Source organism: Lolium perenne, chromosome 6 (genome assembly GCF_019359855.2).
Source record: "Lolium perenne isolate Kyuss_39 chromosome 6, Kyuss_2.0, whole genome shotgun sequence".
In the NCBI taxonomy this organism is placed as follows: Eukaryota; Viridiplantae; Streptophyta; class Magnoliopsida; order Poales; family Poaceae; genus Lolium; species Lolium perenne.
In genome coordinates, this window is record NC_067249.2 from 181,298,287 (window position 1) to 181,311,407 (window position 13,121).

At 50.5% G+C, this 13,121-nt stretch overlaps 3 protein-coding genes across 3 annotated transcripts; all 3 read right to left on the bottom strand.

Moving 5' to 3' along the window:
- Positions 1-3,754: 3,754 nt before the first annotated feature.
- LOC127306775 (actin-depolymerizing factor 1) lies at positions 3,755-5,653 on the bottom strand. The gene is made up of 3 exons (XM_051337477.2): positions 5,501-5,653; positions 5,128-5,393; positions 3,755-4,203 (listed from the first exon to the last, which is right to left on the bottom strand). Exons 1-3 carry the CDS (start codon positions 5,501-5,503, stop codon positions 4,053-4,055), a joined length of 420 nt encoding a protein of 139 aa, XP_051193437.1. The 5' UTR covers positions 5,504-5,653; the 3' UTR covers positions 3,755-4,052.
- Positions 5,654-5,660: 7 nt separating this feature from the next.
- LOC127306774 (pentatricopeptide repeat-containing protein At5g39350) lies at positions 5,661-8,124 on the bottom strand. Its single transcript, XM_051337476.2, has 2 exons — positions 6,091-8,124; positions 5,661-5,793 (listed from the first exon to the last, which is right to left on the bottom strand). Exon 1 carries the CDS (start codon positions 8,089-8,091, stop codon positions 6,109-6,111), a length of 1,983 nt encoding a protein of 660 aa, XP_051193436.1. The 5' UTR covers positions 8,092-8,124; the 3' UTR covers positions 5,661-5,793; positions 6,091-6,108.
- Positions 8,125-9,057: 933 nt separating this feature from the next.
- LOC127306773 (FT-interacting protein 3) lies at positions 9,058-11,975 on the bottom strand. The gene has a single exon (XM_051337475.2). The coding sequence runs from the start codon at positions 11,622-11,624 to the stop codon at positions 9,285-9,287; it is 2,340 nt and encodes a 779-aa protein (XP_051193435.1). The 5' UTR covers positions 11,625-11,975; the 3' UTR covers positions 9,058-9,284.
- Between the last annotated feature and the right edge of the window lie 1,146 nt (positions 11,976-13,121).

Consider the following 13,121-nt stretch of genomic DNA (forward strand, 5'->3'; position numbering starts at 1 on the left):
CCGGCCTACTGTGTGGGCCCCTCGTGACGCCTCCTGACCTGCCCTTCCGCCTACATATAGTCTTTGTCGCGAAACCCCCAGTACCGAGAGCCACGATACGGAAAACCTTCCAGAGACGCAGCCGCCGCCAATCCCATCTCGGGGGATTCAGGAGATCGCCTCCGGCACCCTGCCAGAGAGGGGAATCATCTCCCGGAGGGCTCTTCATCGCCATGATCGCCTCCGGATCGATGTGTGAGTAGTTCACCCCTGGACTATGGGTCCATAGCAGTAGCTAGATGGTCGTCTTCTCCTCATTGTGCTATCATGTTAGATCTTGTGAGCTGCCTATCATGATCAAGATCATCTATTTGTAATGCTACATGTTGTGTTTGTTGGGATCCGATGAATATTGAATACTATGTCAAGTTGATTATCAATCTATCATATATGTTGTTTATGTTCTTGCATGCTCTCCGTTGCTAGTAGAGGCTCTGGCCAAGTTGATACTTGTGACTCCAAGAGGGAGTATTTATGCTCGATAGTGGGTTCATGCCTCCATTAAATCTGGGACAGTGACAGAAAGTTCTAAGGTTGTAGATGTGATGTTGCCACTAGGGATAAAACATCGATGCTTTATCTAAGGATATTTGTGTTGATTACATTACGCACCATACTTAATGCAATTGTCTGTTGCTTGCAACTTAATACCGGAAGGGGTTCGGATGATAACCTGAAAGTGGACTTTTTAGGCATAGATGCATGCTGGATAGCGGTCTATGTACTTTGTCGTAATGCCCTGATTAAATCTCATAGTACTCATCATGATATATGTATGTGCATTGTTATGCCTTCTTTATTTGTCAATTGCCCAACTGTAATTTGTTCACCCAACATGCTATTTATCTTATGGGAGAGACACCTCTAGTGAACTGTGGACCCCGGTCCATTCTTTACATCTGAAATACAATCTACTGCAATTGTTCTTTACTGTTCTTCGCAAACAAACAACATCTTCCACACAATACGTTTAATCCTTTGTTACAGCAAGCCGGTGAGATTGACAACCTCACTGTTACGTTGGGGCAAAGTACTTTGATTGTGTTGTGAAGGTTCCACGTTGGCGCCGGAATCCCTGGTGTTGCGCCGCACTACACTCCGCCGCCATCAACCTTCAACGTGCTTCTTGGCTCCTCCTGGTTCGATAAACCTTGGTTTCTTTCTGAGGGAAAACTTGCTACTGTCTGCATCACACCTTCCCCTTGGGGTTCCCAACGGACGTGTGTTAATTGCACGCATCATTTACCTCCTTCCATTGCGATGCTTGATGCCGATGATGATGATGATGCCATCGAGATCAGGACCTTGCTACCTCTCTTCCCACAAACAGCGCCAATTGACGAGGTATCAACTCGTCAATGCCTACAGATTCTAGACTTAGGGTTTCGTGGAATTAGAGGGCAAGTAGAACTCGAAGGTGGTCAGACGAACAAAGGCATCTAACTAGAAAAAAATGGTGGCTAGGGTTTCACAATGATCGATTCTTTCTTTGCCCTTGGCTTCGCCTTTATATAGGAGGCGAAGCCGAGACTTTCTGTGTCGTACAAGTATACAAACATCAGGCCGCATTGGGCCTTTGCATATATTGCTACAAGTTTCCCTATATTGACTCTACTTTCTTGGGCCGCACATCTTCGGCTTCATGGGCCTCCAAACCTTCGGGTCCGTAAGCCTTCAACTCTTCAAATGCCTTAAAACATAACCAGGGGTATACACATGACATGCCCATTAGGCATACCCATGTCAGGGGGGTCGAGCCCAGTAGAAGCGTCGGCAACCCCGTGTCGGCCCCTTCGCAAAGGGCACGAATCGGGCGCGTCGGCACCCTCGTCCACGTAAGAAAGCACCCACAGGGCCCTTCTGCTAGACGCACCGCTTTCCCCTCCTCCCAACATCGCCCGTGCCGACTCCCGCCCATCGCCGTCGTCGACGTCGTGTCTCCTGTGCTAGCCTTCCACCCTGCATGTCCATAAACCGCCGGCCATCGACACTGCCGCCACTCCCTCGACTGGCCACCGCTCTTTCGGCTGGAATAGAGGTTGCCGCCACTGCCGCCAAAATGGCCAACCGCCCCGCCCGTAAGGTGTTCGTTGGATTGCCACAATGGGCTTCAACAACAAGATGTTGGTGCGGCTGTTCATGGAGGAGCAGAGCACTGCCATTGTCTGACGGCAGCAGCAACTAATTTTGACGATCCTCCTCCGCATTCGCCAGCCCTTCCTGCCTGTGCCTCGCCGCGGCGGTTCAAGGCCAGACAAGAGGAGGAACGTCAACCGGCATTGTCAAGTAGGTGCCATGCTTCTTGAGTGCGACTACTTCGCCATACGATGCTACTCATTCGCCGAAGGAATTTTGACGCCGGTTTAGAATGAACAAGGATCTATTCATGAAGAGAGTACGACAACTACTTCATGAGCAAGTAAGATTGCATAGGTTTGTGGGGCTTCTCCTCAATCAAGAAATGCACTTCTGTAATGCGCTGTCTTGCATACGGAGGTCCTCCAGATACAACCAATGACTACCTGCGCATGGCGGAGTCGACATGTTCACAGACTGTCTACATGTTTTGCTGAGCCGTCATTGCGGTGTCTAGTGGGGGTTATTTGAGATCACCAAGGGAAGATGATACAGCTTAAATCCTGGAACAAAATGCAGCCCGAGGGTTTCCTGGGATGCTAGGAAACATCGACTATATACATTGGGGTTGGAAGAATTTCCCTTTAGCTTGGCAATGGATCTACAAGAGGCATACTAGTAAGTGCAGTGTCATTCTTGAGGCGGTGGAAAACTATGACATCTGGATTTGGCATGCGTTCTTTGGCATGGCAGGAACAAACAATGATATCAACATGCTGCAGCGCTCTCTGTTATTTTCCAGGCTGGCTGAGGGAGAAGCTCCTACCGGAAACTTTGAGGTAAACGGCCACGCATACAACATGGGTACTATCTAGCTGATGGTATCTATCCAACGTATGCTACATTTGTGAAAACAATCCCGGCTCCGCTTATTTTGTGACATGCCAGGAAGCAGCTCGCAAGGATGTTGAGCGTGCTTTTGGGGTGCTTCAATAGCGTTTCGGCGTTGTAAGGTACACTGCTCTCACTTGGTCTGAGTCTCAGACATGTGAGGTGATGAACGCCTGTGTGATCATGCACAACTGTGTGATCATGCACAACATGATCATTAAGAGCGAGCGCGGCGAGCCTGTGCATGATGATCAACCATTTGATTATCAGGAGCCTCTTGTTGAAGTAGAGCATGTATCCCAACAATTTGCCTCTTTCGTTCACATGCATCAAGAAATACGAGATGCAGGTGTTTATGTTCAACTTCAGGCATCTGGTTGCGCATTTGTTGGCGAGGAGAGGAGTCGCCAACAACGCATTATTTAATTTGAATTATATACGAATAATTTCCTTTGTATTTGTGTTAAACTATGTTAAAATATTGTATGAATAATTTTATGTGATTGAAATATTGTAAAAAGAAAACAAAAAAAAATTGGGGGCGCCGGTTTGGGGGACGCCGGTGTGGGAATCCGTTCCCTAAATGGAAGATGCGGTGCCGGCTGGGGCCTATTAATTGATGTCTTTTTACGCCCAAAAATAAGATTTGTTGAAAGGGCAAAGGCTCCTGATAAAAAGGAGACGATAATAGGAGAAGTTTCAGAATTCAGAACACACAGTATTGGAAAAGACACACACATCAGCAACAGAGAGATAAAATCAATTTTTTTTGTGTGAAACTCGGTGATTACCTACAGCACATTAGGGTTCACACCTTGCATCAAAATGCACATATGTTCTAGTTTACAGCAGGAACAGAGACTATGGCACCAAATACGGGGAAAAAGAAGAATGAAGACGGCATACAATCTCATACATTACACAACACTTTGCTTCCAATGGCACGAAAAACGGATGGGGAGGAATTGCAAGAACAGGAGCCGGTGCCGATGAAGGCTCTCTGCTCCTGGGTGTAGGTAGTAGTAGCCGGGCTTGGGTTTTTTCACTCAGAGGGCCCGCGCCTTTACGATGTCCATGCTCATCTCGCTTGGGTCGGTCGCCTGTAGCTCCACCTGGATGCCGTCGAGCTCCCTCTTGAAGCGGTCCTTGGAGCTCGCGTACAGCATCTTGCTCCTCACCCTTGCTATGTCAGGAGCCCTGCAAAAGAAATAGCAGGACGCACAACAACGCTGCTTCAGTATTCAGCTGAAAATAGCCGGAGGCAGTATCATTATGTTGCGATATTTGCACGATCATGCTTAAAGATTTTACGGCATGGAGTCTACTCGTTAATGTCAGGACACAAGATTACTGAAATCAGAAACCAGCTGGTTAGAACAAACATCTTGTGGCCTTTTCAGAGTCTTAATCCACGCTGACAAATGGCCACAAATGATCATTACGATATATGAGAAAAATATGAAGACACATCTTCCTTGCTGTTAGCATCTGTAACACAAAGTTGAATATGTTGTCATGTCATTCTTCTTACATCATTGGTAAAAGATAGTAGGGCTAATATTAATAGGCCACATATGTCTACCTGAACAAACTGAAAGATTTGCATAGAAATGAATAAATATAAGGTCAGCTATTAGAGTGGCAAGACTAGACAACATCCTACATTTAAAATTTTGTGTAGAAAGATGTTTTGTATTATCTTTCCTGACATAGATCTATGCTGCTATTTTACTGTGGAAAATAGGCTAATATGTTTCTTCCTGATTTCTTTGCAAACTGATCTTAAAAAATTGCAGGCTTTGATCATCAGTATCATATGAAATAAATTTCTGAATGTTCTTTAATGATAGTTAGATATGTTAATTTTATTAAGAACCAGTGGTAAAGGGTGTTTTGCATTATATTTCATAGAAGCCAAATGGTCCAAGGAAATACCAAACTGCAGTGATCTAACATGCACAGCCGATTAGTTCAGATTGAATCCCATCCTAGTTCAGAAATTTATATTGGCAACTGATATTCATAAGATCCAATAAACACCTTCTAGAACTGAAACATACTATGGAAATGGAAAACGTTATGATCTTAAACGAAGAATAAATGTCGTCTGGGGAGTTTTACCAAGAGATGAAGAAGATCTTGCTCTTCTGGCAGTTCTCATCAGTGACGAAGTCAAAATCAAACACTGCATAGCGGCACTCATCAGCGGGTAAACAGGCTGTAAAATCATCATAGCTCTCATTAGGCTGCCCCACCCTGTCCACCACCACCTGCTGCACTTTCTCGTTGATCTTGAACACAATGAAGCGGAAGCTCCTCTTCGCCTTAAGTTCCTGGAACTTGAGTTTGCATTCGTCGCATACGGCCATTCCCGATGCAGAATTCGACTTACAAGAAGGAATCCCCATAACATATTAACATACATCACCCCGTTATAAGGGAAAAAAAAAATCTTGAACAACATTCCAGAAGAATGAGATTGGGCTGCACTCACCATGGTTGATGCTTTTTTTTGTCCTTCCTTGTTTTCTTCGGTTGAGAAACGAACAGGGTGTGGTGAAGGGAGGAAGGAGGCGGGGTATGCAGCAGTCAAACAGGGGCTAGATTTGAAGGCCTGAAAGAGAGGAGGGAGGAGGCAAAATATAGGGATGGCAGGGATGGGCAATCCAGATGGAAGCCTGCATGATGCCACTACGTTTGGGGAAGGCCATTTGACCAAGCACGTCCCCTCCTTTGGTGTGGTAGAACCAGAGACGTTGTGTCCAACAAATATGCGCGCCACCGTCCCTATAATAGGCAGATCCTCGCTCAGAAAAATGATTTCACCATCAAAACAAATATGGTTTGTATTTACTCTAAAATACAGTATCCATGTTCTTTTTTTTATCACATCTTGTATATGACCTGTGCCTTGGGTGTGCATTGGAATTTCGTCTGCTTGCAGAAGGAAGAGTATTTTTTTTCCGGGTAGGAAGAGTATTTCTTAGCCGTGGAGAAAAAAAATTATATGACTTTCCTAACTGCTAGCATATATACATCAATGAAGAACCGCTCTGATCTATCTGATGCAAGTATAAGACTTACATTCTATAACAATGCTGTTCAGCGATGTTCAGACCTTGTCTCAACCAAACTAGATCCTGGTTCTTTGCTGAGACCCTTTTCCACCATCACTCTCCGGACATCCTGAACGTCCTTCCACATGTCAGCTGCAGCATATATGTTCCCAAGCAGCACGTGATTCCCAGTGTTCCCCGGTTCAAGCTCAAATAAATGCTTCGCGGCAATCTCCCCGAACTCAACATTCTTGTGTAGAACACAAGCACCCAGAAGAACACCCCACACAGAGGTGCTGGGCTCAAATGGCATGTCTTTAATGAGGCCGTAGGCCTCCTTGATCCTCCCAGCACGCCCAACCATGTCAACCAGTGATGAGTAGTGCTCGACATTTGGCATGATGCCATGAATGTTACGCATATCTTCAAACAACTGAAGGCCTTCATCTACCATGCCGGCATGGCTGCAAGCATACAGCAAGGAGGTGAAGGTCACGGTGTTCGGCTTCACCCCCAACTCCACCATCCGGTCATATAGCAGGATGGCAGTTCGAGCATGCCCGTGCATACCGTACCCAGCGATGACCGTGGTCCAGGCAACAACATCCTTTTCAGGTAGCCCGCAGAAGAGCGCCCATGCCATGTCCAAGCCACCTGCCTTGGCATACACATCGATTAAACCAGTTGTAATCACTGTGCTCCGAAGAAAACCGAGAGTCAGCAAGCAACAGTGGATGTTCGTTGCTTGTCTCAGGTCTGCAGATTCTGCATAAGCTGGGAGGATGCTTGCAAATGTTGCAGAGTCTGGGTGCACAGACTCTGCAATCATCCGCTTGAACAATTCAATAGCTCTCTTGTCCTCATTACCACGAGTATAACCAGAGATAGCCGCATTCCATGTTTCTGTCCGCCGTGAGCCATTTTCAAGTACCAACTCCATCATCTTCATCTTACAGCACTTCGCGTAAGCGTCAATAAGTGCAGTCTCAACAACGATGTCTGATTCAAGCCCAAGTCTAATGCACATCGCGTGCATGCACTTGGCATGCTTCCCTGATGACAAGCTAGAACAAGCGGACAGTAGATACGCCATGGTCACTCCATTGGGCCATGGCGCACCACCGGTCATCAGCATCTCGCAACCAAGAGTAAAAGCCTCATTCGCACAGTCATTCAGCGCGTACGCACCAATCATCACCGTCCAAGAAACAACATTCTTATCATACTTATGGTCGTCGAACACCCTTCGTGCATCCTCCAATCTCCCGCACTTCCCGTACATATCAATCAATGCGTTCTTCACCGCAGCGTAGTCCCCCAAGCCTCTCTCCTCAATCAACCGGTGCACAGCTCTCCCAGTGCTCAAATTCTTGACTCGCGCACAAGCTGGCAGTACGGACACAACCGTGGCTCGGTCCACCTCAGAACCATCACCAGCCATCTCACCAAAGACCTCCAATGCCCTCTCCGCACAGCCATTCTTGACGCACCCAGCAATCACGGCATTCCAGGACACGACTGAACGGTTCTGCATCGCGCCAAACACCGCCTCCGCTTCAGCAACACCACCGCAGCTCATGTACATGGAAATCAATGCGTTCTGCACATACGCATCGCCGCCGAAGCCAGCGGCGAGCGCTCGACTGTGCACAGCGCGTCCATGGCAGCTGAGGCGTAGGCCGGCGCAGGCCTTGGCTGCGAAGGGGAAGGTGAGGTGGTCGAATGAGCGCATCTGAGAGTAAAGAGCGACCGCATCTCTGTAGTGGCCGAGGTCGGTGTAGGAGCGGAGGAGGGAGTTGTCCAAGGAGACCGGGTGTGGTTGAGGCATTTGCCCGAGCAAGTTGTGGGCATTGGAGGGGAGGCCGCACGCTCGGTACAGCATGAAGAGTGGATAAAGGCTGCTGTAGTGGAGGTGGCCGGACGTCAGGAGAAGAGCGTGAAGCTGGGTGGTGGTGGTGGGAGCGAGCGGGACCGGGTTCTTGGAGTGGAGGAGGGCGAGGCATCGCCGGACGAGGGGGCTGGGTTTCATTCAGGAACACACAGAGCGGAGGAGGTCTGCCTGTCTCGGAGCAGTTAAGCTTTTCAAATTTATAATAGCGTAGCGTGCTAAAACAAATAGCATACACCTATATCATGCTAATAGTGCGCAAAATGTTTTAGACAGGTATTGATAAAAATACCACAAAGCAAAAAAAAAGATTTTAGCAAAAATAAATTGATATAGTCCAAAAGTGAGGCTACAGATTAATTATTCAACATCCACCTTGTATCTTTGCAATCATACATAATTTTCAAGTCACGTAAATTTGTCGTACTTTATTAAGAATTATCAGCATTACTAGTATTATCTTCCGATTTAGAAAAGCAACTAACATATTATAGTTTATTTCCGTGCCTAAAGTCAATTTATTCTTAAGCCCTTGAACAAATAGGTTGGAAAATAAAGTGTGGTAGCGCGATATACAATGCTATTTCGCGAATAGCGTTACTAGCAAAGTCACTAAATTTTAACGTAGAATCTCCAAATATGTTATAGCGAGCAAAGTTACTAAAATTTTGCTTGAGAGGGAGTTAATGAAAAACGAGGGGATCGTGGCTAAATTCGTTTTCGATATTGGCATTAGTGGCAAGGCAAAGATTTTGTTTTGTAAAGCGGGGGTTGGGTTGGAAGGCGTAGGAACAAAAACAATGCAAGAAACAACCACGATCCGAGTTAACGCATCATTCATTAATTTGATTGATCAACGGCAAGACATCAAATGTTGCAGATGTTGTGGTGTGATTAAACGTACATGATGACTCCAATGACGATCATCAAATCAACTCCTATTTAATAGTAAAGATGATTACCGTGACAGACATAAGGCAATTTATTCTTAAGCCCTTGCACAAATAGGTTGGAAAATAAAGTGTGGTAGCGCGATATACAATGCTATTTCTGGAATAGCGTTACTAGCAGAGTTACTAAAATTTAATCGTAAACTCTTCAAATATGTTATAGCGAAGCAAAGTCACTAAAATTTAACATAGACTCTCCAAATATATTATAGAGTGCTATTAGCGAAAAAATAACGCTATTTTAACCCTTCTTTAGTAAGTCAAAAAGTATAGTTGACTTTTGTTAACCATTACAATTGCAGACGTGGCAAAGGGAAACAAAGTTTTGAGGGGGAAAAACAGTAACAGTGACAGTGTCATTGCCAAATCGAAATCCTGCCCCGATTAAAGCAGGCAATCCACCTTGCAGGGAAGGCGCCGGAAGAAGTTGGATGGCACGTCGGGCAGCCGCTGCCGGAGGCTCGGGTGCCGCATCAGGTAGAACCCCGTCAAGAGCGCCACCGCCTGGAACGGCGCGACGAAGGTGACGACGGCAGCGCACAAGCAGAGCAGCATGTACATGGTGGTGGCGCGGGGGTCCCGCCAGGTCATGACGCACCGCGCGCGCTCGACGTGCCCCGCGACGTCGCCGACCATCTCCTGTATCCGCGCCCCGAGGCTCCTCAGCCTGTCGTACCGCATGCGCACGACCTCGTGCGGCCTCGCCGTCGGGAACTCGTCGAACTCCTCGTCGAGCTCGTCCGGGTGCGCCGTGTGGGCGTGCGACACCTTGGTGTCCACGTGCCACGGGTGCCTCGGCCGACGCCGGTAGTTCCACAGCCCCAGGCAGAACTTGTAGAGGAAGAAGGTGGGCAGGATGAGGTTGGGGCAGCACACCAGCATGGCGTAGATGATGTGCACCGCCACCGTCGTCACCGGGTTCCTCCAGCGGCAGACGTCGACGAACCAGCTGAACGCCGCGAACAGCGGCGCGAGCGCCGACAGGATGCGGAAGAAGTGGGCCTTGCTGCGCCGCATGCTCCACCGGTGCCCGTGCGCCTCGCAGAGGTGCTCCACGCACTCCCGGCGCAGCGGCAGGTCCGCCCGGCCCAGCCGGTGCGCGATGACCGCCACCGCTTCCCTCCGCAGCCTCTCCTGCTGCACCACGGACAACGGGCAGTGGTAGTGCATCGGCGGCAGGTGCGGCCGCGCGTACGTCTGGAGCAGGCCCAGCGTCGACGTGCTCGAGAAGCGCACGGCGAGGTGAAGCTCCCCCATCTTCTTGATGCCGCCGCCGTGGAGGGATATGAGCGGGTACGCGTGCGTGTGGATGCGCCCGGTCTCGAGCGTCGAGAGCCGGATGCGCACCTTGCCGAGGAGGACGTCCTTGACGGGGTCGCCGGTCACTAGCCCGCCGCTGTCGCCGATCTGGCAGTTGTGGAAGACGGCCACGGTGAGCACGGTGCAGTGGTCGTGCACCTCCCAGAAGCACTGCTGGTGGAACCGCGGCGCGAGGCTGTCGATCACCGTGTGCGTGCGGAACCACTTGCTGCCGTACTTGGCCACGCAGTAGGCGTCGCAGGAGCCTCGCCCGTTGCGCTCACGCAGGGCGCTGAGGCCGAAGGCGTGGTGGATGCCGAGCTCGACGAGGCCGATGGGCGGCCGACCGTGCCACAGCTCCCTCGCCGCCGGGCGCACGTCGCTCAGGTAGTGGATAGGCTCCGACAGCACCCTGTATCCGCCTTCGAGGCAGAGCCGGACGCAGACCTTGGAGGAGAACTTCTCGATTTTCGTGGCTCCCTCTGGTTGCACCAAATTATACCATCTTGGGCGAATTGGGCGTGCGTCCCACCGGCGTTCGAAGTCGGTGAACGGAATGTGGACGTGGCCGATGACCTCCTCCTTATCGACCTTGACGCGATCCTCGACGGAGATGATGAGGTGGTCCTCGAACGGCTCAGCTGCGACGAACAGGTGGTCCTCGTTCCACCCGTAGGACGGCAGCCGGGAGACGCACGTTTTGGTCCTGAGCACTTGCGTCGAGACGCGCGACCGCACGAACAGCTCGCCGACGCGGGCCTTGTCCGCGAGCTCGACGTCGCGGCACTCGATGACGTTCACGCGCACGTACCACAGCCGGGGCACCGCGTACTGCTTGCACCGGATGTGCGCGGCGAGGTCGGCGTCCACGGCGAAGGCGGCGTCCGCGTGCACGGCCAGCGGGAAGCACTCGTCGGCCTGCGTGCCCACCCACAGCGCCACCATCACCTCCCCGGCGCGCTCCCCGCCCTTGTCGAAGACGTGGTGCCACTGCGGCGCGAGCGCGCTGTCGGGGGGCACGCGCACCGGCACGTCGCCCAGGTCGAAGCGCGCGCGCCCGACGTACTCGTCGGCGGCGAAGCCCCGCCCGCGGACGTGCACCTCCAGGAACGACGCCTGGATGCGCTCCCTGGAGAAGGCGAACACGTCGTTCCACTCGGGTCCCACCGTCTTCTCGATGTGCCGCGTCGTGCAGGAGTAGCTCCCGAGCTTCACCTCGGCGAGCGGGTCGAACTCGGCGCCCCACCGGAGCTCCCGCGCCTTCACGACGCGCACGTACAGGTACTCCATCCTCTCCACCAGGTCGTACCCGGCCGTCCGCCGGCCGGGGAGGCGGGGCCTCGTCTCCTTGATCCCGAACTCATCGTACGGCGGCAGCCCGCCGCCGCCGAAGGGGCCGAAAAACCTCGGCAGGATGCCGGCCATGGCCAAGGGCAAACCCAAGACACCTACCTCGATCGGGTGATCGTGGCTCGGAAGAGCTAGCTAGCGATGCTGATCGAGTGCCTCGGTGAGGACTGAGGATCTCGGCGGCTAGCTCCATCTTATGTGCGTTCCGCGATCTGGCCACCAAACGGCCGGCCGTGACGTCGTTCGCGCGCGGTGAGCGCATGCATGCCCTTTTGGGCGGGTGATCGACGCGGTGGGTGATCTACTGAGTTTAGTTGTTCAGAGTACCCTAGTGGGGAATATTAGGAATTAGGCGTAGCATCTTGGTGCATGACTTCAGCTGACCATCGATCATGCGGCTGATCAACAACCACGTTGGCGCGTAATGCCTGCCAACTTGGTTCAGTTAAGCCCTGCCCAGAGCACATTAGTTAGGAACTTGGGATAGACGCAACTGATGATATCTGCATCTCCATTCGTCTCATTGATCGATCAGCCTCCGTCCCGATCCTGACAAGTCTCACTCCTTAATTAGTCGGTGGACGGTGGCCCGAGATCGATCCTACCGCGTCGCGCCGTCCGGTTCTGACTTTGAAGTTCATCTGTTCGCTGCAGTCTCACGAGCTGATCGACGGCTAGCCATGAATGGAACTGGGCAGCAGCAGCAGGTGGACGAGCGCAGGGACGTATAGCACGGCTCCGTAGCCACACGACCAAGGGACACGCCTACGGGCTACGGGACGACAAATATCCACAACCTAGCAGCAAACAGCTAGCGGGGCAACACATGCACTAGCCATGGCGTGTGTGGCCTGATTAGCTTGTCTCACGGCCCGATCGATCGAGGTGTCGTGTCGTCTGTAATCTTGTATGTAATGCGAGCGTGTGATGTTACTGCTCACAGATGGGACGAGTCTCGCTATCTCACGATTGATCGAGGGACATGTTCCTGTGGACAAACCCAAGTTTGCATGCTGTGGATCGAGACCGGTCACGGCGAGCAAAGTGCCCATCGAACGTGACGTACTCATCACTGTCACATTGACATTGATCTACTCATGTACTGCACCTGAGAAAATTCTATCACAGTGGAAGAACGATGATGATGGGAAACGGTAACAGAAGATGGGCCCATATCTCTTCATTGTTTGCAATGAGCATAATGTGTTTTTAAGGAATGAGCATAATGTTTGTTTTGGTTGAGACAACTGTACTTAGAAGAACGATGATGATGGGTAAATGGCAACAGAAGATGGGCACAGATCTCTTCGTTACTTGCAACGAGCACAATGTTGTTGTGCCATATATGGCTGAAAGAAGATGGAACCTCAGTTTCAAAATATGGCTTATAATTAATGTTGATCTATAGAATGAATTGGCAGAAGGTCGGACCATGATGAATTGATGATGGTTGTTGGGAAAAAAACACAAACATAACAGATTATTTCAGTAGGGGATTCGATCAACTTCCCTTTGGGACAAACTCTATTATGTATCTTCCAGATTACCAAGCAACTACCGCCACCTCCAAGT